At 41.4% G+C, this 27,222-nt stretch overlaps 1 protein-coding gene across 3 annotated transcripts in view; it reads left to right on the forward strand.

Annotated features, from left to right (window-relative positions):
• The first annotated feature begins 2,528 nt into the window (after positions 1-2,528).
• The window catches only part of trps1 (trichorhinophalangeal syndrome I), a 117,331-nt gene continuing 92,637 nt past the window's right edge, over positions 2,529-27,222 (forward strand). Inside the window, exons 1-2 of one of the 3 annotated variants that reach the window (XM_053492368.1) lie at positions 2,529-2,788; positions 7,935-8,248. In XM_053492368.1, coding sequence (XP_053348343.1) covers positions 8,236-8,248 — 13 coding nt within the window. In that variant the 5' untranslated portion in view covers positions 2,529-2,788; positions 7,935-8,235. Of the gene's footprint in view, positions 2,789-2,928; positions 3,220-7,934; positions 8,249-27,222 lie in introns of those variants that run through there. The other 2 variants (XM_053492367.1, XM_053492369.1) reach the window with 2 other exon arrangements.

A 27,222-nucleotide genomic window follows, 5' to 3' on the forward strand; every position in this document is an offset into this window, starting at 1 on the left:
CAACAGCAATGAGTCAGTCATAGTCAATTTTTGTTTCTGGGAATATCATTCTTTTCTATACCTCATGTACTATGGCTGAATAAAAGAAGAGAATATTTTCTTTGTGTACCCACTATAAAAATATGTTACAGAGTCCTAGTATTAGCGGTGGCCGGTCCTATCCAAAAAGGGCCGCTGTGGCTATGGGTTTTCATTCCAACCCAGCAGGAGCTGCACCTGATTCCACTTCTTTAATGAATTGCTCTCTGTCCTCAAATAGCTAATGAGTTATATCAGGTGTACGTGTGCGTGGTTGGAATGAAAACCTGCAGCCACACAGGTCCTTCGTGGATAATATCAGACATCGCTGTGGCCTTTCATGTTGAGATCAGTTAAATACATTATGTAGTAGTAGAAGTAGTAGCCATGTGCTAATGTCTTGGTTAGTTATATATTCTACATTTAACACAAACAGCGTTTCACAGTAAATTATTTCAATGTTGCGTTTCTGACTTCTGATATACGCATGGCAGCATTACTAATTTAGAAAAGAATTTAAAAAGCATTATAATTGTGTTTTAGGCTGATAAAATGCAAATATTATACAGGGAAATTATGAAGTGTTGGGCGTCAGCTTGAATTAAAATTACAAATCATGTTTGGGGAAATTTCAATTCAGCACTTGTAAATTGTGTGACTTATATTTCCCACTTCAATTTGCATGGGTGTTTACAACTTAATGTGGGAAACTATTTTTTTTGTGTTTAATATTAGACCAAATCATTTAAAGTTTCATTAACTTTGAAGACCCCTGTCATCATAATTTCTCTCTCTCTCTCTCTCTCTCTCTCTCTCTCTCTGTCTCTGTGTGACATCATTAAAGTATCTTCCAATATCCACACAAGGCCAGGAATATATATATAAAAAAAATGTAAAAACCTGTGACAAATTAAATGTTAATTAGACGTTTTGTTTGTTGTAATAATTATGTATTGTAGCTTAAATATATATTTGGCCTATACAATTTTTGACCCTCAAAGATTTTCAGATATACTTGAAATAACATGAAAGTTTTTTTTTTTTTTACATATTCATTGAATGTACTAAAGTGAAACTTATGTTTAATAATTTTGACTTCCAGTATATGCAAAAAAATAAAACAATGCACAGCCAGATAATAATTGCATAAAATCCTATAAGAACTCTACATTCATTAACAAAAAGTGTTGACACTTTACGTCTCTTCTTTGCAGAATTTGTTAATGTTTACTTGTGTCACTTTTCTTTTCACTTTGTGTCAGCCATATTTTCTGGGCAAATATTATAATGATTGTTAGTCACATGACTAAAAAATTTTGCCTTGGTGGGTTTACTCCGCGTGTTCCTTACACAGCCCTAAGACCATACATTGACATTCCAAAATAAGTGACCCTGAAGTGTGTGAATGTTGACCGGAGGTCCAACAATGATGAATGTAAAAATGTGAATAAATATAACAGTTATCATTATTAGCATCCATAGTCCCAAAGTGGACTACAGCGGCTCCTAGATGGATGGATGGGATGGAGGAATGGATGGGCTTTACTATGAATGAAACACTGGGCAGCGCTACGTAGGTTAGATCACTGTCTTCTCCAGTTTGTTTAAGTCATGCTTCTTAGGCAAATATTATAACATGACTAAACATATATTTAAAAAAACAACAACACATGTTTATTTTTGAAGGGATTGGCCATGTTCAGAAATAATTTTTAATGAATAAATATTAATCAGTGAATTATCATTGTTTAAAATTTTACCAATTAAAATCATAAGTGGGCGACACATTGGTGTAGTGGTTAGCCCTTTCTCCTTACACCTCCAGTGATCGGGTTCAGTTCCTGCCTCGGAGTTGGTGTGTGTGGTGTTTAAACGTGCTTGGTGGGTTTCCTCCGGGTACTCTGGTTTCCTCCCACAGTCCGAAGACACACAGTGGCATTCTCAAAATGTCCTGTAGTGCCCTCTGAATGCAACAAAACTAAGATGCTGGAGATGTCAACTTTTCATATTCACAGATTAGTAAAAACCAAATAAATTAGGTTATGGATTAACCTGATGAACAATCATGGAATCTGATACTAATTTATTTATTGGAATAAGGTGGCTCTCCACGTGCTTGGTGGCTTTGGGGGGTGGGGGGGATGGTTCCTCTGGGTACCCAGGCTTCCTCCTACAGCCCAAAGACATAGCCCGGCCGTAGCGTTGTAAATGTTGACCTGAGGTCCTACTGTACCATGATCGTTAGAAAATGGGAATAAATACAATAGTTAATCAATATCGTCCTTCACAATCCCTAAGTGGACTACAGACGAAACTAGATGGATGGATGGGATGGGATGGATGGAGGGGATGTATGAATGAAGCACTGGGACAGTACTGGGCGGGTAAATCCGGGGTGTCTGCCCCTTTAAGAGCGCGCGCTCTGGGGTGGCGCTTCCCTCCGCCACTGCTTCTTGATATTAATAGTGTTGGTGTCTTGAAAGTGACGTAATGCCTTGGAGTCTGAGCTCCTGACATGCGATAACGTTTCTGATAAAGAAACACTGCAACCAAAACTAAGACATAAAATACAATACATAAGACCAATAATAATAATAATAATAACAAATCAGTCAGTCAACACCACTTTGCAAAGTCGACATCTTATATCCTTGCAAAAAAAAAAAAAAAAAACAGAAATATTTTTAAACAAACACAGAATGAGGGAGGGCGAGAAACGGGCCACCATGTTTCAGACAGAGCACAAAGGCGCGCGCACACACACCAACAGGTAAGGAGATGATGATGATGAGATGAGATGAGATGATATGATATAATGATTATAAAGCGAATCAATGAGCGTCACACACGCACGAGCGCATGAGCGAGCGAGTGCGCGCGCACGCACACACACACATTTACACACACACTCTCTTAGCGTAGCTTGCGTTTCATCGCGAATGTTATGTAATCGCCGGGAGAGGAGAGGACTAATGGGATTTCGCGAAATCAGTGGCGTGTTACTGTGTAGCAGCAGCGAGAGCAACAGCAGGAGCGAAACCCAGGCTGGAAGAGAGAGAGAGAGAAAAAAGAGAAAGAGAGAGAGGCTGCTCGGGTTTCACGCGGCTTTTTCGGGGGCTTGTTTTATTGGGTCAAACGCGTGAGAAATTGAAGCGGCGGCGGCGGCGGGGTCACGTTCAGGCACGGGGAAGAAAACAGCACGTAAGGTTTTCCTCCTTCTTTCTCATTTCTTTCTACAGCGCAAAAAAGCGGAGTGATGTGTGTGTGTGTGTGTGTGTGTGTGTGTATCTCCGGCAAAGCATTAGGATTAATCCTATAAAGAGGTATTTGTTTTGATCCATCCTTGTCGCGATGATTTAGAATTTGATGATGATGATGATGATGATGAGTATGCTTCTTATTATTGTTAGATTTGTGCCGCAGCAAGCATACCAACCAAACAACACTGGACGCCCGACTCCATTTCCTTATTGTTTAAAGAGAAAAAAAGGATATGATGTAGCTTTAAGGTTCTTAAGTTCAGATTCGGGATGTTTTTTTGGTTGCGTTTCATGCTGGTTAGAGCTTAGCGCTTTAAAACTTGAGAAACTTTCCGTAACTGATGTAAGATAAGAAAGCGCGTAGGCATGGCAACGTGCTCAGGGCTCGAGACTCGAAGCGCGAGACCATTTGGCCGGCTGTGGAGAAAGAAAGAGAAAGATAAAAGGCAGCTTTATTTTTACATTTTTCCTCAAAAGTTTCGAACCAAACGGCTACATTAAAAAAACAACAACATAAAACATAAAGAGAGGGACATGAAAGGCAGCTTTGTTTAAAAAAATTTCCTTTAAAGTTTCTGCTTCTTTTACAAACATAAAGCACAATTCTTTAACGTGTTGTTTTTCAGTTTATTTGTTTTTTTTATTCCTCTAACCTTTTTCCCAACGTTGTACTGATTTTATATTTATTTATTTAAAAAGTTAAGTTTTGCTTTGCTTCATCTAACTCAAACGTTCTGAATGAAGTTTCTATAGAACAACCAAATGCCACACGACTAAACTTATGTTTTCAGTTTTGTGAGGTTCCTTTTATACTTTGCTGCACTGTTCTGCTGTTCACAAATTTCTTTTCAACTAGCGTTTGATGATCGTGATCATAAACTAACTCCTCTAACAACTTCTCAAAAACCTCCTTCAGCTCACAAAGTTCGTTTGTTGCCATCAAATAGTTTCCTTATCAGATAGTTTACATAAATATAAAATATAAACTAACAGTAACTATATATAATCATCAAAAGCAACTCAGTTACCCTTGCTTGTACTGTATTGTTGCTAGTGCTGTAACTTTTCTCTAGAGATGCCCCTTCGTTAGCTTTTACAGCCCTTAAATGTACACATCATACAGGGTTATTACTAAAGTGTGTGTGGGGAGGGGGAAAAGTGTTTTCTGCTTTAACCCGTGTACGAAAACAAAACAAAAAAAAAATCACCTCCTTTTTATGTTAAAGAAGAACCCACACCTGATCGTCATGACACAAAATTCCCAGGCTGCTTCCAGTAGACTGCTCGGGCTGTTTCCTGTAAGCCGAGAAAAAGCGGCCACTCTGGGGCGGTCTGGAAATGATGCGCCCCGGGCCCCGTGCGAGGCTGCTTTCTTGTCAGTGAAAGTTTCTTAATGACAAAGGCCTGTGAAAAGCAACGGCGCTCATCATTCAGAGCGGAGAAGAGAGACTCACAACTGTAAACAAAAGTTTCAGATAGCGTCAGCGAGGATCTGCTGCTGTGTCATCGGTATTGCTCTGCACTCACAGCTGTGCCAGCTTCACATAATGATAATGTGTTTGTGTTTGGAAATCTTAAATTATTTCTCTTTTCTTCCATTCTTGCTTTTTTTTTTTTTGCGAGTTCAGCTGGTGTGATAGTGTTTTTACGCCCCTTGAGAAAACTTTTCACAAGTTGCATTATTGTTGTATTATTATTTATTTCCCTTCTCAAGGTTTATGTCTGTTCAGATATAACCTATTGTGGATGCTTTGTCCTTGACGATTGGCTGAGTGCGTAGAGATCCGTTTCGGCGTCGCCTTTTGTGAGCCAAGGAAAAAAGATCTGTGTGAGTTGTCTGATAAGAAGTGTTTGAAGTGATTGAAACGGTCGAGGTAGATTTCACATGTAAATGGGTGCGCATCTGTGAGCCCTTTGGGGCGGGATGCAATAGATCAGCGCTGTATAGTGGAGAACTTTACGGCTGACAGATGAATTTGGGCCTCGGCGTTTGGAGAAAGCACCAGCGGGGGGGCTTGCATTTGTTCTACGCGGCTTTTGAGTTCGCACAACTTCTTTTTCTTTTTTTCTTTTTTTTTTTTTTTTTTGGACTGGCTTCTTATCACAGCAAGATGAGCCTCACACTGTTGTCTCTTCCCTGGAGATTCATTTGTATTTGTATGTATGTGTGTGTGTGTGCTGTTAAAAGAAAGAAGGGTTTGATTAAAAGATATATATTTTACATAAGTAAATTTCAAGCTCAGTCTTGACCATGATGTGGAAAATACAGATTAATCTCAGTGTTTATTGAGTATCATGTGTTTAATAATTATTACAATATAAGTTTGTGTATTCGTTTCACTAAATACAAAAAATACTTTTTTTTTTGCATGAGGTTTTTACAAATCAGCTGCTGAACACCAATGTTTCAATTCGAATTAGCCAAAAGTGTTCTCAATGGGATCAGTTCATTTATTTGATAATGTAATTCTCACTTTTTTTTTTCTAAATATAAAAAAAAAAGTTTGCAATATGCCTTGTGGTTTTATCTGCACAGGTTTTTTAAACCCTTGTTAGCGATCAGCAACCAGAAACTACCATAACAAATTTCTAAAAATTAGTGTTGAAATTTCCGGATGAATCATTGTTGCTTTTGTGGCACATCCTTTTTTTTTTCTGTCATTATTTAAACCTCTGTATGCTGTGGTTAGAATACTCAGATAGCAAATAATGGAAACTTGATTTTCGGTAAATGTCTTGCACTCTGAAGTGTGCAGAGAAATAACAGTGCTTTTGTGGTTTCTAAGATTAACTTTTTTTAAAAAAATGACACACTTGAGTCATCTTTTTTTTTTTTAGTGTTTGAGCAACGTGAGTCAGAGTTTGCGCTAGCTTTATTTGTCATTAATCTTTGTTTTTTCTATTTATTAATAGCCGTATTTAATGTCTTTGAGACACCTTGTTGACTTGTGCGTCTTCTGGAACGTTCAGTTTGTTGTAGGTTTTAGACGACAGTTTGCTGAAATGAAAATGGCTGGTGGTTAATTTTATTATGTGAGGCGTGAGGTTGTGACACGGTTATTGATATGAGCCCCAGGAGATAATAATCATCATCATGATCATCTTCTTCCTTTCAGTCTGTACAGGTGATTGGGCAGGTGAATCTGCTACATAGACTGATATCGGTTTATTTATTTTCTTAAGTTTTGTAATGAAAAAACAAATCTTGATTTAATTTCCTGCAGTTTTGATCAACGTAAAAATGTTTGAGTTGCACAGAATTGGGTTAAAGTTAGGAAACTCATTTCTCGCCGGATTGCTGATTTGGTCATTTTTATTTTTTTCTTTCGGTGGTGTATTATTTTCACTTCTGCATTATGATTCTGTGTGTCTTCTAGTTGAAATCTCAGGTTCTCATCCTCTTTTTTTTGCTCTGCGATCATTTTATTACAATAAGTGTTTATGTATTTGCATTCTTATGTAAAAAAGAAAACTGGTTTATTATTATTTATTTATTTTTCTTTCTAGGAAATAAGGGCAACCCCTGCCTTTTGATATTCTTTCAGAAATCTCTTAATTTTTTTTATTAGTAAACGTTTGTCTGTATATTTGGACCACAGAAATAATTATGAAATAATAATAATAATAATCATAATCATAGTGAATGTTTTGTTTGTCACAATTCTGATTTTGCACGAGTGGTGTGTGGGTGTGTGTGTCTAAATGGTGAAACTCTTAACTCAGGCAGCAGTGCTATGAGAACAGTGGCTCTGTATGTCTGTAAGTTTTTAATGGCAAACATATTCAATACCGTATCCCTTAGAGAGTTGATTCCAGAGGCGCCCTGCGGGAATCGCCCGCGCTCTGCGCTGTTGCCAATCTCCTAAGAAACTTTGTATCTTTTGGGGAAACTTCTGGAAGTACCCGCTCTTATCTGTCTGACTCTGCCGTAGCGAAATCCGTGCCACCGCGTCGCACGGCCTCGGCTCCTCGGGAACCGTGATGAGTCAGTTTAGCCTTCTCCGCTTTCGTCGCTCAGCGATGGTGTGTGTGTTCCCTTACCGCACGTTTTCAGTTTTTCTTTTCTCTCTCTTTCTCTTACACCCCCCTCCCCTCCGCTTGCCTTTGTGGTCGAGTGTTCCTTTTCCATCTGTGTGGTCTGGAGGCTTGTGTTGTGGCTATAGCATAGGCTTCTACATTGTTCGAGACAGGTCGGACAGAATGAGTCGGAGCGAAGGAGGAGTTGGAGGGAGGACTGGAGGAGTTTTCCTCGAGAATGTTTGTTTTCCTGTTTCCAATTTGGTCGGCCAGAGGGCCTGTTCTGTCAGAGCTCCCATTCACGGAACCTGCTGCGAGGATGCCTGACTACGCCGTACACAACCGCCTGCGCTCTCTGGATGTTTATTGCGGTCTCTGTGTTGCGTTTATCACAGCGATGCTCTTCGAGTTTATCCAAAGTTGTTGTTCTCGCTTTGCCCGTCACGTGGTGATCCTTACGGTAGGCCGCGCAGACTTTAAAAAAAAAATTTTTTTTCCGTAGTCGTGTAGGAGTTGAAGACGAGCTTTACGTGTGCATTTGTTAAAATGTTTCTTGGTGTCTCAGTGAAGAGTGTGTGTGTTTAGTGTTGTACGATATCGGCTGATCTGTGCTTTGTTTTGTGTGTGTCTTGGAATCAGGCTTGGCAGTAATTAAGAGGAGAGCGCGGTGGGATGTGGCCCAGACTCTCATCCAGCATCACCCGCGAGACCCCCTGAAGAGGAACGAGAAGGAAGGACGCGACGTTTTGGGAGAAACGAATGAGGGGACGGGACGGCAAAAGCGAAACCCCGCTCACGTTAATGGAAACAATGGAATAAATGGGAAAGCAGCATGGACGTGGAATAAAGGATATCTCAGAGGCAGGGCAAGGGCTTTGGATGTTCTGCCAACTCTGAAATCTGCCTCCTGTGGATGTGGTGCTGATAATGCTCTAACCCAATGCTCAGCAGAGGTATGTACACGCATCATTACATGCCAGGAAAGTACAGGAATTTTTTACGCTGCGTCTCGCGGACGCTGGCTTTCTCTCTACCGCCCGCGCCTTACGGTAGCGACCAACTAAAGAAGGTCATTATATCTAACTAAACTTGTCTGTTATTGTCACGGCAGGCTGTTGGGGTAACGCGACCTCCCCCTGGCTTCTCTCGATTTTTCACAGTCACTTCTACGCAGTCATCGTGTTTATTAGTACACCGCTTCTGATTCCTGAATAGATTGTTTTCACTTTCAGTCATGTTTTTTTTTTTGTTAGTTTTTTCACTCAGATGTAATACTATAGGTCACAGGAGCCTTTATGATTTTCCAGTCTAATCCGTGAACTCGGTTTTTCCAGAAGTGTAAAAACAGTAACAGTTTGGTTAGCGTGGCATTTAATGAGACCCGTGAAAATCATGACAAATATACGTGACATTATCATCTCTAGATTCGTCTCTGTGGAACGAATGATTTCATAACAACCAAGCGGTGTCGTCGGATTTAATGATGTGACACGCACCGACATGCATATTTAACACCTGACTTTTATTTAAAACAAAAAGAAAAAAAAAATCCTTGGGAAAGTTTCACTTGCATGCCGTTTAAGCTATTTAATTAAGATGAAATGTCATGAGGTTAAAGCCCTGGAGTGAGGTGCCTCCAAAAGTCTGTAGGTTGTAAAAGGCTTTCCGTCTGATTTTTCATAATGTCCATTTGAGTCATTTGAGGTTTTTAGTGCAGTTTTTTTTTGTTGCTTTTCGTGCACGTGTTTCCCGCTATAGTTGCAACTAACGATGCAAAAGCAAGGAGCGTGGAAATCCAGTAATCTTATTAGGTTCTGAAAACGCTCACACGCTTTGCGGTCCGAATTTTCAAACCGAAGCTGATTTTTAAATAAAGCAATATGGACCAAAAAAAAAAGTCATAGTCGAGTGCTTTTCTCCGGTGCATATTAAACGGCCTGTAATGAGCGGCGATTACGAGATCCTCACTTTGTTAACGCTGCAGAAATGGAGGCTTCACTGACGTGCCATGCGATTTCAGCAGATTAGTCTAATGTTAAACACATGCTGTCGCCTTTTCAGACCGGCTTTCAAAATAAGTCAGAAATCGTTGCTTTTTTTATTTATTTATTTATTTATTTATTTATCTAGCTAACCCTTGCAGTTAATTTCTCAATTCTGCAGTTAAGTCTTGCAAGTCGTGCAGGGATTCCCGAGAGGGGACCGATATCGAGATTAAACCCTCCGTGGATCTCTCGCTCACGCAGTACCACAAAGACCCTGAGGTCAAAGGTGACCTGACATCTTTAACTACTAGGATGAAGGCTTAGAGGCCCCTGGTATCTCCTGTTGAATGGCATTGTGCTTTTATTCAGTAGTCAAGCAGAAAATCTTTGATATTTTTTTTTTCTGTCAGTCACCGCTTGTTTTTGTTCCGATGTTAACGCTTTTTTTTTTTTTTTTTTTTTTTTTTTTTAAACAAGCTGTGAAAAGTAAATTAGATTTAAGGCGATGTGAAATTTCCGTTCTCCTTAGAGACTCTGTTTATTTATTTATAAGGTTTTTTTTTTTTTCAAGGGAAGAAAGTAAAAAAAAAAAAAAATTAAACTTAAAAAGTAAATTTGACTTATGTAACAAAGTTTTATGAGAGTTTTGCGACGTGATAAACATAGCGCAAACACAGCACCCTTGACGAGGCTTTAAAAATTTATTTTTGCATGAATGCGAATTCCTTACTACTAATACATACTGTACAATAATACATTTTGGACACTTGTTTGGTCAAACCTGTTAAGGTCCGTATTCATCTCGCGCTGCATCATCATGCATACTGGAGATGTGAGATGTCTTGCTCTCTGTATATCATTTTTATAACCTGATTTTATAATTTAATGTTTTTTTTGTACACGTACAGTAACTCTACACTGAATATGTTCCTTCTTTATACAGTGAGCATTATTTCATTTATTTATTATGCAGCATATCACTGTTCCACCTTATAGAGTTGTTATTGAAGGATGCTGTCTGTAACCTTGAGCTGTACAATCTGTAACGCTCTACAGGCTCTGTGTACCAATGTGATCTATGCTGTCACGTCATATTGAGAGACGGCGCAGAGACTATGCAGTAAACTATCTAAAGTTTAGGAATCTTCCACTGGTTCGATGCGTAGCCGAGCTTTGTGTTATGCAACACCTTCGAAAAGGACGAACGCGAGTCGACGGATATAATAGCCAGAATGTGAAGGTGTACTGAGCTGTCAATACTGAAGCACATTGTAGTTGGGATATGAAAGTCAACTTTCATCCGCGTCTCAGGTTCGAGCTTTTAGGTAAACCAGCTAAGTCGTCAGGACGGAGCGTTGTCGGCCGTCATCGCGCTTAACGAGTATTCTGGAGTTCTTCTCTTGCAGGAAGTGAAGTACATATGAAGTTTGTGGCGGTATTAAGGGGCCCGGTTTGGATACTGTGAATAAAAGTGAAGAGGAACGAGGGAGAAGGCTGTATCCGCCAGCAAATTATGCCCACGTTCCTACCCCCGTGCAAGCCACTTTCTCTCTCTAATCCCAAACCACCCCCAGCGTCCAAACAACGTAATTAGATGGGGAACGTAAAAATGATCTCGGGCCGCTGATAGAATGCGAGATAAAGGGGCGATTCATTGCGTCGCAGTGGTTGACTGCAGCCCTGTTGTTTTTAGTGGATTGTTTCCGTGAGGCCTGCAGCATATGGTGGTGGAAAAAAGGCCCATGAAAAGGGGCTATAGAAGAGGGGGCTGGACGCGGCCGAGCTGCAAAAACAAAACGCTGTGAATCGACCCTGGCTAAATGGCGGGGTAATGGTGAACACCGCATACTCAGGAGTTGTTTATTTAAAAAGCCAAGCTGCATTAATCAACGTCTTCATCACCGGCTCTGGTAGAGTGAATAATCTTGCTGTTTTCCACACCCTGTTTCGTTTTTTTTCCCCCTCTTTCTTTTTAATTTTTGCTATTACAAACTACATTTTTCACACTCGTGAGCGACGTCTGTACAGCGTCAAGTGCGCCGCTGGGTCGTGGCTCGGTCCCAACACTGTGCCCACTGCGCTGCGTAACTGCCAATTTGGTGTCAACTTTCTGGTTTTCTAAAACGAGTGCGGCTTGTCGCATAGGCCGCCCTTTCGATGATATCGTGACCATGCGATCACCTTGACGAGACCGTCCCCGCTCGAGATATTTGCATTCCCGCTTTTATGCCGTGCTTAAGGCCCTGGTATTGTCAGCCCTGGTGTGTGTGTGTGTGTGTGTGTGTGTGTGTGAGAACTCGTACCGAGTGTCACGTATCCAAGCTGTGTCTTTGGCAAGCATTTTTTTTTTTTTTTTTAAAGATCTCCCCATTTGTTCAGCCGAAGCCCCAGAGGCTTCTGATACCCCGGGCCTCTTCTCCTGAGGCTATCGGATGTTTCCCTTCTACAAGGAGGGCAATTCACAAGTGTAGGTGTTGTTACAACATGGATGAGACAACAGGCATCGTGTCAAACAACGGTCCGGCTCGCTGTAAAGACCACGTCGCTTGGCTGATTAAGGGGATCAGATAAAGAAAGCTTCAACAGGAGAGGGGCGTTCTTTCTAACATAACACGACACTGTTTCTTTTTCTAATGTGATTGTGGTTCCAAGCAGCTTGATTTGTTACATCGGCTGGAATGAGGTGTTTCTCTTGGTTGAGGAGTAGCTTGTTGAAAAATGATTTAGCTTTTTTTTTTTTTTTTTTTTTTTCTTGCTCAGCTCGCCAGCTATGGTCTTTTCCATCTTGTCCTAGCCAATAGATAGGCATCGGCCTGGAGGACAGGAAGGCTACGGATACTCTGCTTTGTAAAACACAACAGCGGAGTGTTGAACAGGCCTGTTCTCGTCTCCCGGTCTGAACCCTGCAGGCTGCACTTCGTCTCTGTCAGCGGGGCGGGGGGGGGGCCTTGAAGCGACGGTGAACGAGAGGAGCTCGGCAGACCTCCCCTCCCCTCGCCTCCTCTCCTCTTCCCACTGAAGAGTTATGGGCCACGGAGCAGAGCCCAGAGCCGGTCCCCACGACCGTGACGCTTGCCACGATCAGCACCTATTATGGTCAATGGGCCCAGGGCCCTGTCAGGTCCCGCTGCCTTTTTGATTCACCGCTCGCCTCGATTCCGCCCGCGGTCCCCGGCCTTTTCTTCGCCGTGTCCTTAACTTCCAGATAGCAGATAAAATATCCATAAACAGCACTTGAAAGAGAATGTAAATGTTTATAGGCTTCCTGCGAGACTTATCTGATATTGTTCTTATTTATACGTCAGGGCTTGTACATCTCGAGGCGGACGGGACCGACCCGAATCGGAGCCAAATGGCTTTAAGTGCTGCCTCGGTGCAGCTTTTGCCAGCGGGGGAGGTTTTTAAGTGGACAGTTGGACGGTGGAGGAGCTAGCCGGTGACACCAGGACGGAAAGAATGCATAGACAATACAACACTGATTCCTTTCAGGAATCTCCCCGGCACTGCTGCCAGACGATCGGCAAGATTTCACCTTGCGGAGCCTGCGGACTGCGGCTTCGAGTGCATGTGGGCGCGAACTTTCCCTTTTCACACGATGAGAAAAGTTGTGTTTTTTTAAATATATATATATTTCTATATACTCTATGTTGCTGACATCAGGTTAATATGTAATGGAGATAAATCTTCCGCCTGTAGTTTGTTCCGGGTGCAGTAAACCCAGCGCCGCGAGCCCCGGAGCGCTCCTGCTAACTCGCGGCGTGCAGATCGCCCGGGTGGGAGGCATTCCTGTCAAGAGCGGGGCGTTGACGTAGGCGGAAGGATCACTCTGTAACTTTGCCATCAGTCTCGTATCGATGAGTTGGTACACGTCCTGAGCCTGGAGAGCTCCACTCACTCGAACACTAAGAGGCATGGTACATATGGCACACACACAAACACGCCTCTTAGTTCTTTCTAGAATAATTAATTTTTAACCAGGGCTTCCTCTCGTGCATAGTTGATGGCATGTGTTTACTTGTAAACAGTAATTACACTGTCTGAGATATGAATCATCAGCGTTATAAGAAATCGAACGGAAAACTAAATGAAAAATGCAAGTTACATTACATAATGGTGCATTTGGGTTTTCGATCAGATTCGTTTTGTGTTGGTGTGTATGTATGCATGCATGTGTGTACTGTATATACGCACAGTGTGTTTGTGTTTGTCTGCAGGAGGGAATGAGAAATCTGCTTTTGGATGAAAGCCTGTATGTCTGTCCATCTGTTAGGCAGATTCTGCGGTGATGTTAGCTGTGACCCTGGGTGTGTTTTCTTTTCCTCTTTAACGACGAGTTTCTAAAGGCATAATTGAGCATTATTTTTTATCCTTTTTTTTTTATTTGATAGTCAAAAGAAATATGGTGAGATATATATATATATATATATATATATATATATATATATATATATATATATATATATATATATTTTTTTTTTTTTTTTTTTTCGTTGCCGTCTCAGGATTCATGTGGAAAACGTCAGCATCACACACTGTGCCGATCAAGTAGAGAGTAAGGTTATGGAAAAAGAAGGGGAAAAAAAAAAGAAGAAGGAATAAAAAAAACCAGCAGCATGTGTACGAGCTGTCGAGCTCGAGCTCGGGCGAGTTGGGCGTATGACTCAGGTCGTTCCCATGATAAGCAAGACACTCGTGCGTGCTTTGTTGTTTCAGCTATTATAGATGGTATAGCTCAGGGTGGGGCCGCTTTATCAAACATGCTAGGATGACTAATCAGTCCTAGGGCTACATGGCATATGAAAGGAGAATCTTTTGTACAAAGCAAATACTGGAATCTTGTAAAACCAGTGGGAAGCCCTTAGAACAGTTCCATCGAAATGCTCCGGCTTTAATTCGCGACTCTTTACGCCGCATCCGATGGTGTTTTCTAATGAAGTTGTTGGAGGAGTGCAAACATAAAGCCGGGGGAAAAAGAGGAAAGAAAACCAACGAGCAGATCTTGCACACAGGAGAAGAGATACAGGCCGGGTGGACTGGATGTTTATCACGCCCGTATCCGATAACAAGGCAAGTGTCTTCTCTTTAGAGGATTTCTCCTCTCGACTTATCAGTGTCGCAAATCTGCCAGTGGATGTGTGCATGTGAGCGTCTGCTTAAAAGCCAAAGCAAGTCGAGTAAAAAAAAAAAAAAAAAGGTACAAAAAATTTATATTTGAAAATAAATGTATATATATTAAAAAAGACATAAATCTGCACACAAAAGGGAAATTCCAAATGAGTTGAATGTGTTTGGTAAAACCAGGAGCTTCGAGGTATGCAGGTGGACTGTACAGCTCGGGGACACGGAGCAAATATGTTGGCCTGAGGTGCTGTTTGGGTAGACGCAGGCCTGATGTTCCGGAACACCACCACGGCGCTCTGTGTAAGATCTAATCACATCGGAGAAAGCTTGAGAGGCGCACACACACACACACACACACACACACACACACACACACACACACACACACACACACACACACACACACACACACACACACACGCAGGCAAAAGAGAGCAAATTAGCCCAGACTGACACGAGTTCTTATCACTGCTCTCTCTCACACACACACACACACACACACACACACACACACACACACACACACACACACACACACACACACAGTCCATTACACACATCCCTTGTGAATTCTGCTGCTCTGTGTTAAATAGTGAAGAACGTTGCTTCACAAACAGATCACTTTTACTTCCAGCGTGGTTAAGCGAGCTTGTTCGTCTACGTTCTTCTCAAGTCCTCACTGTGAGAAGCTCAAGAACCCACTGTGAGGGTTCCTCCTGCATGAACCAGAATGAATGACACATTGTGACCTCCTTTTTGAAAATATCCCAGATATTCAAAGATTAATTCTTGATTAGTTCAGGAGTTTGGATGGACTGTACGATTTGTCTGATACAAACTCACTTAGTTCCATCTCGCAGTATGTCGAGTATCAGTTGAAGCTTTTGATACAAGTTTGGATTTATTTTCTACATTCTAGAACAATACTGGATTTTTTTCAAAGCTATGAAATGACCCGTACGGTGGTAGATGATCCAGTAATGCGTGACGTAAAAACGTGAAAGGTCAGCTGTTCTGGAACAGTTTTGTTTGTTAAAGTGCATTTGCGAAACCCATCAAGCTCCACGATAAAACTGTCTCTCATGAAGACCTTTCCAAGAAAGCAAGACCAAAACTGAGCTCAGTTGCAGAGGAGAAGTTCATTTAGAGCAGTGGTTCTCAAACATTTTCTGTCATTCCCCACTTATGGTGGCGGGCGAATTTTCAAGCCCCACTTGTCAACAAAATGATAACGAAAACAGCCAAGTGTACTATTTATTGAAAAATCAATTTCTAAACCAGTAAGATCAAATAACACAAAGTTCAAAACAGATAAAATACACGTGCAATTGTTATAACAGGCTTACTCTGTCACTTATCTAGAGCTTTCTTTCAAAGTCGTCGAGTGGCTTATTAACGTCCCTGGGGTGTGTTGTCGATAAGTGTCTTCCTACTTTGTCTCAGGCTGTCTGCTGCCAGCGGTTTAAGACACAAAACACACACAGGTCTCTCCTCTGCCCCCACCATCCCCACCATGAATCCAGGTGCAACATAGGCTTCATCATGTTTTCCTTTCAGCTGGCTTTTTGGTTGATTAGGCTGATAGGGCTGAATCACCTGCTTATTTGTGGTCCATGTAACAAATGTATCCATTGATGTTATTATGCTCACTACATACAGTACGCTACTGTGTTATGGTCTAAAATGCCCCCAACCTAGGCCACGGATTGCCCACCTAAATTCATAGGTTAGTGGTTTACAAATGACAAATTATAACAAATGAATTTAATTATAAAGTAAGCAATATATAAAAAAAGGTTGTATAGGGGAAAAAAAAAAAAAAATTTATATATATATATATATATATATATATATATATATATATATATATATATATATATATATATACTACATGTATATTTTTATATTGCTTATTTCATAATAAAAATCGTTTCTTTTCACCACCGTAATTTTTCACCACAAACAATATTTATTTAGTCTAATTTGTAATAAATAATTTGTTATTTGTACATTGACAAACCCCTGTAAAATAAATGTTTTGGGACGGCTGTCACGTGCCTAGGGTTAATTATAATAGTAATAATATATTCGATAATAATAAACCTTTGAATGTATGTCCTAATATAATATTTGATAGAGATTACGTGTGTATGTGTTGGGGGTGGGTTTGGGCAATCCGTGGCGGGGGGCATTTTAGCGCATAACACCTGTTTGTGACGGCGGTAAAGTAAGTTTTATTTTCGCATCTCTGAATTCAATAGCTGCGTAAATAAACCCGCAAATAAGATACCCACATATATTTCCTCTCTACATTGTCTTTAAGCTACATCTGCCTTTAATTATACAAGTTTAAAAGCATAAACACCAGTATTCTCTACGGCGCAACGAATGATTTAGGGATCATCGCAAAATGCTGCACACCAACAAAAAGCGTAGAACGATATTGATCTTCCCTTCTGTTCAGCGCCTGAAGGATCAAAAAGCAACTTTGTTGCCACACTGGAAACCAGAAATGCCAGACTAGTACTGCCTGATAAAATAGTACTTTTTAACAAAAATACAGAAACATCAGCATACACATTGGAATAAATGAAATTACATATATAATACCGAATGTTTCCTTATATATTGTTCCTCTGCAATCAACATGCCGACGTTAAACCGTTATTGTTGCACTATGGTTCCACTTTTTCTCTGATGTTATTTTAATTTACTTGTATAAATGATCCATTTCTTTGTGTGTCATTATTTAGTTTCGAGTGTCTGATAAAGAAAATAAAGATTAAATAAATCAATGAAGAAAAGCATACTTTCGTATTATTTTCCACTAATTCCCATACCGTTCATTGCGCCCCACCTGTCATATCTGTATTCCCCACTAGTGCGGCGCGCCCCACACTTTGAGAACCACTGATTTAGAGTCACCAGCCTCAGAAATCACTGATTACCAACCAGCACCTCAGATTAGAGCCGTTATGGAGGATTTACAGAGCAGAAGTAGCAGATACTGTACATCTCTTTTAACTATTCAAAGGAGATTATTGTGCATTTAAGATTCTTTCTGTGCGGTGTTTCACAGTGTGGAAAGAAGAAATAAAAATCATTAGCGACCATGGAATCGGATGGCTTGAAGCGTAGGGGACACGTCGGGATCATCGACCCGTCAACTCGCGACAGAGTCAGAAGGAAGTTCCTTAGAAGAGTTCCTTAGAAGACATGTATAAAATAAATTAATTATTTTTCTTATTCCGCCCGCGGAATAACTAAATTAATTAGTATTGTATGTAAAGCATAAAATAGAAGGTGACGCTGCCCAGATCCCAGGGACCGAGGGCTGAATCGATTTTTATATTGCAAGATTCACGATTTTATATTCTTTTAATGTCTTGTTAACTAATTTGCTGCTAGTGTATAGGACGCTGTGCTGCCTGCATATATGCATATAGCTTAGAACACACCAGTGGTGTAGTGGTTAGCACTGTCGCCTTGCGCCTTCAGGGTCTGGGTTCAAGTCCCGGCCAGGCTCGATTCCCTCCAAAATGTACATGGAGTTTGCATGTTCTCCCCATGTTTGGTTGGTTTCTTTTTCTAAGCTTGATCCACAAACATATTTACACTTGTGCACCCTTTATTTGACGTGACATGACATCGATCTTGGACACGTACACAGGATACAGCTTGTCTTAAATCACTCCGCTATTACACCCTTGACGTTTGTGCATTTTTTGGCAACGGAAGCCAGGGGAGAATCGGCTCAGCCGCTAAGAGGATGTCGCTATCAGATCGGGATCAGGGCTCCGGTACCGGCACGCATTAAAAATAGAAAAAAGAAAAAAAGCAAGCATAAAATGCGGCATAATATCCTGATGCACTTTTACCTACAGTTGTACACTACCAGTCCAAACCTTGTACACATCTACTGCAACTCGTGATCTTTCATGATGTTTATTTCTTTCTACACTGTAAAACAATCCTGAAGGCGTTTATCCGAAATGCACAATAATCTCCTTTGAACAGGTAATATTGAGATGTTTCTGCTACTTCTGCTCTGTAAATCTTCACCTCCAATCTATTTGTTTGTTACTTGGTGATTTCTCAGGCTGGAAACTTTCAATGAACTTCTCCTCTGCTGCAGAGGTAGGTTTTGGTCTTGCTTTCATGAGTTTCATCATGGAGCTTGATGGGTTTTTGATGGGTTTTTGCAAATGCACTCGACAATATTGTTCTTGCAAGAACTGATCTAGAACATCTGACCTTCGTGTCTTAAAATAACAACTGACTCTTGTTGTTGTTGCTGAATTACGTAATTCCATGTGTTATTTCATCGTCTTGAAATCTCTAGTATTGTTCTAGAATGTAGAAAAAAATAACTCAACCAAAAAACATTAAATTGGACGGCGTGTCCGAACGTTTTGAAATTTAAATGTGTTTTTTGGAGGATTTTTTTTGATGTATGTAAAAGTATATCCTGCTCGAGGTGTGTAATACGTGATTAGGTTTCAGCTCGTCCAGCCGTCTGTACTGTAAGTCACATCAGTTTTGACTCAAATAATAAATTCAACCTTACTATTTACCAAGGTTGTTTTTTTTTTTTTTTTTTTTTTTTTACACCGTTAAAGCATGCTTGAGAAGGTATCTCCGGACGTTAGGATCGCTCTCTTTTTCAGTAAACGGGTTCTGCCCTTTTGTCTGCTTATCATCTTTGTTTTGTTGAAAACTGCTGAGAACGAGGTGACAGTGTCTCTCCTTCAGAGAAACTCGAGTTGTGTCGCAATGCTGTGTGACTTTTACTCAGAGGGGAAATGCATCAGAGTCTGTGGTTTGCTGTTGGTTTCGCACTGTAGCTGCAACGCTTCGCTATGAATTGTAGGAAAATCTTTGCACCACAAGCAGGAGAGCGAATGTGATTTCGAGCTTTTGTTTTTAACAAACCCGCTCAATTCGGGCGATCGAATTTTTCACGTTTTCCCCACCCGTCATCTCGGAAACACGAAACAATCTCGGCTTGGCGGCGCGTCACTAGTTCCTTCCAGGCCGGGAATGTGCGTGTGCGAGTGTGTTTGGTGGTGGTGGGGGGGCTGGGGGGGTGCGTGTTATGCGTGAGGGTAAAGATGATAAAAATAAAAAAACGATGAAAAAAAATCCTGATAACCGTCGAAGGTTGAAAAGAGGAACTGAAATCTGTTGGGCATCGTGAAAGTCGGTTGGTCCTTCACAGAAGAGTTCCGAGCCCTCATCGCTCCGGTGTCAGCCGGGATCAGGGGCTAAGTGGGAGAATGGAAGTGTCCAAGCAGAAGTGCTACGACTTGAACAGCACAGGACGGCGTATTGAGCAACCCGGCTTCACATCAGGCTTTTTCCTGTTGCTAAATGCTGGTATTTTATTTAGGGACGACGGCTCTGCTTTAGAGTTTCACATATATAATGGAATTACCCCTCTGAGTACTGGAATTTATTTTTAAAAGAAAACTTAAGCTTTCTACATACACAGGCTGTTTTCATGCCGTCAATTTAAAAAAAAAAGAAAATCCTCTTTTTCCAGAAACATCTCCTTTACCACTCGTAGGCCTCGGGTCCAAATGTAATGAAAGCTGATTAACATTTGTACCCTGGTGCATTCGAATCTGCCTCTCTGATCATCAGGTCTCTCTCTCTTTCTCACACGCACGCACGCACGCAGATTGGATAGTGTGCTTTAAATTGAGAAACTGAGGCTAATATTAGCTGCCTCCTGTTGAGCGTACACAAAACACACACATGGGTATGGAGAGATTGAGAGAGAGAGAGGGAGCAGCAAAGCGTAGTTCTGGTTAGAAGACTTCCACTCCCTTTGCAAAGAAAGTGTTTAAATTTTACAAACAAATGGTACCCAAATGAACGTGATGTCTGCAGAGACACTGTTATCGCCAGTGACGCGACTGTTAGCATTGGGATTAGCGCACCTCTTATTGATTTTTATCAAATCTGCAGAACAGCCGGTGTCTCTCTTTTCGGTCTCTATCTTTCCTCCCATTAAGTTTTTTTCCCCCTACTTTCTTTCTCCCTTTCTTTCGCACACCCTCCGCGGCGTTGGCGGAAGCCTGTTATCTGCTGCTCTCTCCGCAGCGCGTGATCCCTGGCCCTGGCTGGCAGCTCCAGCCCTGTGATCACAGGAAGTGTAAGGGAAGCAGTTGTTCTGTGTTGTCTCCGGTTGCAGGGCGCGCTGATTGAGTGCACAGAGGCCAGGTCATTGAGACGAGGCCCCTCAAAGCCCATCGCCAAACCATCCCCCTCCCCTCCCCACCCCCTCCACCAACACCACTGCCACTCTCCAACTCCACTAACCTCGCTGTTCCCTAACTGGAGGGCAGTTGAGGGGGCTAGCAGGACAAGGGGGAAAGGACACATGCTTGGGGGGGAGGTTAGGAAAGAGGCCTGTAGAAAAGCAGCTTTCTATTACCGCCAAGCTTTGAACCCTGTGAATTAAGCAGGTAGTTGTCGAACACAAGGTGGCGAGTACAGCCGACATCACACGTCGAATGAAAGGGTCGCATTGTCGAACTTTCTCCCTGGAATGCTAAACGACTTTTTTTTTTGTTTTTGTTTTTTTGTTTGTTTTTGAACGGCCCGTGAATTCAGACAATGGCTAAACGGGGAAGTCGCTCTCGTATCTGTGTGTCTTTTACGACACACGCAGTGTTGTGGTTGTCACTTTCTCACGCTGGACTTGCGAAACGTGTTACGAGAGTCATTTCTGCTCTGGGCCATGCCTGCACTGCCTGAAATCTCACACACACACACACACACACACACACACACACACACACACACACACACACACACACACACACACATATGTATATATACACAAAACCATAAACATAAACCATAGATAAGTCTTATTTAACTGATTTTCACGCTTCCTTTTTGATACGATTTTATCAGATTTAATCTCATGCTTGTCATCTCGGCGGAAACGTCAGATTAAAAAATAAATGAATAAAAAAAAACAAGCAAGGACTGGGATGTTTAAGTTCCCGCGTTTGTTTTAGGCGGAAAGTGTCACGAAGCGGAACGCTAAATGTCACGTTGTATCAGGACACGAAGCTTCATCAAGCTCGTCCCACTAAAGGCACTGGTTCTTAGCGTCGACTCTTTGATGTGAATGTGTGCTCATGAATAAACATGACTTGTTCTGCTTGTGTGATGAGTGCACACACACAAGCAGGAGAGAGAGAGCTGTTTTTTGCATTGGACTTGATGACATGCCACATAAAAAAAAGAAAAAAAAAAGAAAAGTCACAGAAAGGCAGTTTGTCACAGCCTGTTCTTATTGAGCCTGGCGTCTTTTCACACTCATGCGAGGATAAAGGGAAAAACAGTGGTATGTAGAATTATGGGAAAAGCTCTTTTATTTTTTGACATGCCATTCCCTCCTCCCTCTCTTCCCCGTAAGCTTTCACTCTCTTAATCTCCCTCATTCGTTTCCCCCCCCTTTTTTCCTCCTCCTCATCCTCTCCCTTTCCCGTGCATGCTCACGTCGCGTACAGTTTAAGGCGATCACATCGTCACACACTTGATTATTAAAATGTGTGGGCTTATCATCCATTTCTGCCCAACCTCCGTGTGTGTGTGTGTGTGTGTGTGTGAGAGAGAGACTCTCAATGCTGGACCTCTCCAAAAAAGACAGGAATGAAATCCCAATCATGCCCTGCAGGCCTTTAGCTCGCTTAACTTCAAAGGGTGTGTGAGGTTTAGAAAAGAAGAAGGAAAAAAAAACAGAGGAGAAGGAAGGAGCATGTAGGCAGGTAGTGAATGTGTCAAAGTCAGCGGATATTGCTGTGTGCAGATTTATTCATCTTTTTAATTTTTTTTATTTTGCCCCGACCGATCAGACTCCTATTTCACGCCCGAGTCAGGATCGTGCTGCTCACCTCTGGCTTGCCGGACGTTCAAATCGGCTTCGTTTCTCTTTTTCGATGGCAAATCTGTCCTACATATGCGTAACAAACTTCGCATTGTCTTCTCTCTTTCATCGAGTCTCCGTCAGAGTGAATTTTTTCTTCTTGGAGGGATTTCTGAACCCGTGGAACGTTGGGTGTTGTGCAGATTGGTGAGTCAGAACGCCTGCACGGAGACAGATTTTGGCAGCCCGAGCCTCCTTCAAAGGCCTCAGTGTTGCACTGGCAGGGTAGGATTTATTCTTCCATGCTCCCTGCGTGAATGGGAGGGAATTTGCACGGCCTCTTCTACACGTCCATGCTCTCTGCGTTGATCTGCGCCTGTCTCTCACTCCACGCGGTTGGCGAGCACCTCGTCTCCCTTCAGGCCCGTCAAGTAAAAGTCCTGGGATTATTTCGGTCTCCGAAGAGGCTGTAAAGTGAAAATGTATCTTCTCGGCGCTTGTTTACATTAGACACGTAGTTCTCGGCTGCGTATTAGATTTCCAGATCTCTAGCGTAGATTGCAGAAGCGCTGCCACAGTACTGAACATGCGCCGTCGTATAAGCAGCCGAGTCAGAGTGCACGGATTTATTTATTTATTTATTTTTATTTTTTTTGCAGACGTAAAGAAAAGCACTGCTCTGAAAACCATTTGCATGTAAATTCTAAACGTCGTAAAATTTGCACTATAATTAAGAGAATCATTTTGCGTGTACTTGAATGGCACTCGCACGTTAAATAAGCGAGTGTGGTTAAACGTAATAAGCTACCACAGTTTTAATTGTTGTCATACTTGGCACCCGTTACAATAGACGTCTTTGTTCGAGCCTCACCAGCAGCAGCTTGTCTACAGGGACATGAAATATATCAGCCTAGGAAAAAAAAAAGCTGTCAATCTTTATTCACAAACCTATACACTTTCCTTTTTACGTGCTGGTTGAAAGCGAGGCTGATGAGCGATTAGTTTTGTTTGCTTTGTGGATTTTGTGCACTCCCTCTTTACTCTACTCTAATTAGCTTCCATAAAGTTAATGTTGGACGTTGTGTTTGGCAAATAAGGAAAAGCTGTACCAGACGTCCACTGGGGCAGGAGTCACGCTGCTCCCCGCTCTCGCTCACTCTAATATTTGGTTTCTGTTAAACAATCCGAATTAAATCTGATGGATTTCTTCAAGTGCAGGCCATGATATCACGATGTCCAGAGGCAATTTAACCTATTAAAGATTTACTTATTAAATATTGATCTGAATTTAGGAGGTTAAACCATCAGCATCTTTTTGATGTTAAAGAATTAACATTGAGCTTATCCGCTAGAATAAGCAGCATGAGCACGCCGTTAGCCTGGACATTTAACGTTAGCTTAGCGACTCTGCTTGATTACGATCCACTTTCCCCTTCGGCCATCTTTACCTCCATGCCGAGCTCTGCCATGAAACTAATCTCTGCTGTTCTGAAACACTTTCAATGAACCACACGTCCAACATCATGAGCTGTCGAACGTTCCTGAGTGTCTCACGTTCCCAAAATTAATACATGGAGGTCAGTGTTGATGCTGTGGCGGGTTGCAACAAGAAAATCAGTGTATGGGAAAGACTGGATTGTGCCACGAAGAATGTTTAAATAAAACTTGGCCAGAATCATTTCCCCCTTGGTTTATAATTAATTATTTTTATTGACCAATCGATTCTTGATTAACGTGTTAATTAACTATACTAAGAGAAATGCTTGAAATTTGGAATCCTATTTTTGTGTGTGGCAATTTATGTATCGCCATAATTGTTTATTTATTTTTGCTTGCATTTAAGATTTTTTATTACTTTGGCCACCTCTATGTAATCCTACAGGTGGTGCGCTCTAAACTACTCTCACATTGGCAGGCAGCTCAGCACAGTGTACACTGTATAGTAGGAATGTGTTTTGTTGGGAAGTTATTTGTAAATTATGTTTAAAATATATGAAATCTGCATATTTATTATAAATGATACTAAAGGAATGAAAATATCATATCGGCGGCTCCCTGGGGATTTCCATCCCTGTTCATTTCCCCGGATTATACCGGATGTACACTTTAGGAATTGAAAAAAAAAGGAACAGAAACCGCCTTTATTTATCACATAAACTTTGTAGCACATTGCAATTCATTTTTTTTCGCATCTTCCAGCTTTGTTAGGAAGCTGGAATCCGAGCAGAGGGTCAGGGTGTGATGAGGTACGATGCAGAGGGGGTTATGGGGTCAAGCAGTGGTAGTTTGGTGGAGCTGGGGCTTGAACTGCCGACCTTCTGATCAGCAAACTAGAGAAGAGTGCCTTAACTCACTGTGCTGCCAAGAAGTGGATAATGTCTGTATATTATTAGAAATGCTCTTTTCCTCAGTCTTTATGTAGAAGCTTCTTCTAAGTCGAGTGTGCGTACAGGACGTAAGCGATACTCGGGCCTCAGCACTTGTTTGTACAGCGTGACTGTTGATGATCTGTCTGTATTTCTACACAAACGGCTTTCAGAGATTATTTTAGAGATTCAGAGTGTTCCGAGGACACTGTGACTTTTGTCTTGCTTGTGGCTGTTTTAAATGTATATCCTTGTCATGTATTTATTTGTATGGATAAGTTTTTATTCCTCGCTTAAAAAAGACCCAACAAAAATGAACCTAACCACTTTATCAGCATGATTAATAAAGTGTGTAAGTGGAGAGGAAAAAGGTCTTACGGGACTGAGCAATCATGTGTAATGCTGTAAGACAAAGCGAGCGCTTGCGGTGTACAGATGCAGCGTTAAGGCACAGTGATTATCCCGTTTTAATGGGGGGTGGGGGGGACTGAGTCATAGCCAGATTCGTCCTCTCGACATTTGGCTTAATGATAATGAATTGCAGCCCGTTTATCTAGAATAGGGCCTACGTGTTTTTCCATGGACCCTACACATGCTCGTAGCGTTACTACTGAGACACTAATGTGATTTATTCCTAATGTTCCAAATGAGATTAAACACCAGAGGGAGACAGATCGGGGCGCTCGGGGTCCTGTTCTACCGCAGACTCCGTGGCAGTGACATCATGAAAAACGGGCGGAATAATAAAACGAGAGGTCGCAAGGTAGAGCCGAGGGAACGGTTTTAACAACAGCCCGCTTTTTAGACGTGACCACACTCACATGGTATGCCAGACCGACTAGAGCGGGGGACACTGGCCACATGTGCCGCGCAGCACCGAGTAGCCTTAAGGGAGAAAGCAGGACTGTTTCATTCAGGGTGGATTTTTTATTTTTATTTTTAATTTTTGGTTTAAAAAAAAAAAAAAAGAAATATATATATTTATATATATATATATATATATATATATATATATATATATATATATATATATATATATATATATAGCGCCCGGGGTTCATTGCCGCCTGATTGCCGTCTGGGCGTTTAGCTCAGGATCATACAGCATGGGGTCAAGTGCCATTTATGACCTCGCAGTTAAGGATATGGTTATGCAAGCTGACATTTTAGCTCTTTTAGGTTTTAAGGCTGCTCCTGTAAGCTGGAAAGTTATTTATTAAGCAATCAGGTCCAGAAGGCAATCTTCTTCTTCTTCTTCTTCTTCTTCTTTTATGACTTTGGTTTAGGACACCAGTAAATAAAAGATGCAAAGTGAGTTCCACCATCCAGAGAGTCTGAAAACTCAATTCTTTGCCTGACTGATCATGACAGCAAAGTTTGTGCAGTGTGTGTGTGTGTGTGTGTGTGTGTGTGTGTGTGTGTGTGTGTGTGTGTGTGTGTGTGTGTGTGTGTGTGTGTGTGTGTGTGTGTGTGTGTGTGTTTTATATTTTGATGGGACCCAAATGTCCCCATATAGATAGAAATACCTGACAGTGCTGACCTTATGGGAATACTTTTTATAGTTTTATATATTTTTTAAAATATATAAAAATATAATTTTATGTAGCTTTAATAAAAAAGAAGAAAAAAGTTTTGATTATGTTTACTGATGTTGAGGTAATTAGGTGTGTTAATAATTATGTTAGTGGAAGGTCTTTACAAGGATTGTAAGATAAATGTGTGTGTGTGTGTGTGGGAAGTTATAAAGAGGGTTTTATTGCGATCCCTCTCCTCGTCTCCATCCAAAAGCTTAAAGAACAGGGATGAGTTATGAGAGCATGTGTTGTGTTCAAATTTTTTTATATAAAGCTGCTCGGGATTAGATATGTATTCGTTTTTGATCCTCCTGAGGCAAGAGCGCAGTAGGGAGAACACAACCACATACAGATGTTTCCTTTCTCCACCTAAATCTGAATTAAAAATCCGGATTTAACACACTTTCTATACAGGTGTTGTGTTTTTCGATGTACACACCGATTAAAACGTACATGCGAGTCCATTCGGAGCCGTCTCCTTTTCACCATCAGATTGAGAAAGAATGCCGCAACATTCCCGGTGTTTACGTATACGAGTGTTCATGCATTACGCGGTGTTTATAACGAAGTCCCACCAGCGTCTCGGTGCTCCTGCTCGGACCTATGGGCTCGGAGAGAGAAAGCAGATGATTTCAGCGGGTCTGGATGATTTTAACAAGATTTATTGCCAGCCCGGCAGGATTCTGGCCGTGGCACTCGGGGAAGATGTCAGCTCCTGCGAGATGTCAATGCGGAGTAGAGCATGTACATGTGAGTTACTGTCCAGAATCCATGCAGCCATCAGTAGCACGTTCATTTTGTCTCATATGTTGTTCATTTGTGTCTGGATTTAAAAGTAATGGACATAGCAGGACCGTGTCGGAGATGATGCAGAGTGCAAAAGTTTTACAGATCGCTACAGTAATACACAAGGACTTGTTGGGGGGTGCTTTATATAGTCTAAGAAAAAAAAGTGTTATTTAACAAAGAACAATGTTTAAATATTGATGTAGTGAA

The sequence above is a fragment of the Clarias gariepinus genome, chromosome 3 (assembly GCF_024256425.1).
Source record: "Clarias gariepinus isolate MV-2021 ecotype Netherlands chromosome 3, CGAR_prim_01v2, whole genome shotgun sequence".
Taxonomy (NCBI): Eukaryota; Metazoa; Chordata; class Actinopteri; order Siluriformes; family Clariidae; genus Clarias; species Clarias gariepinus.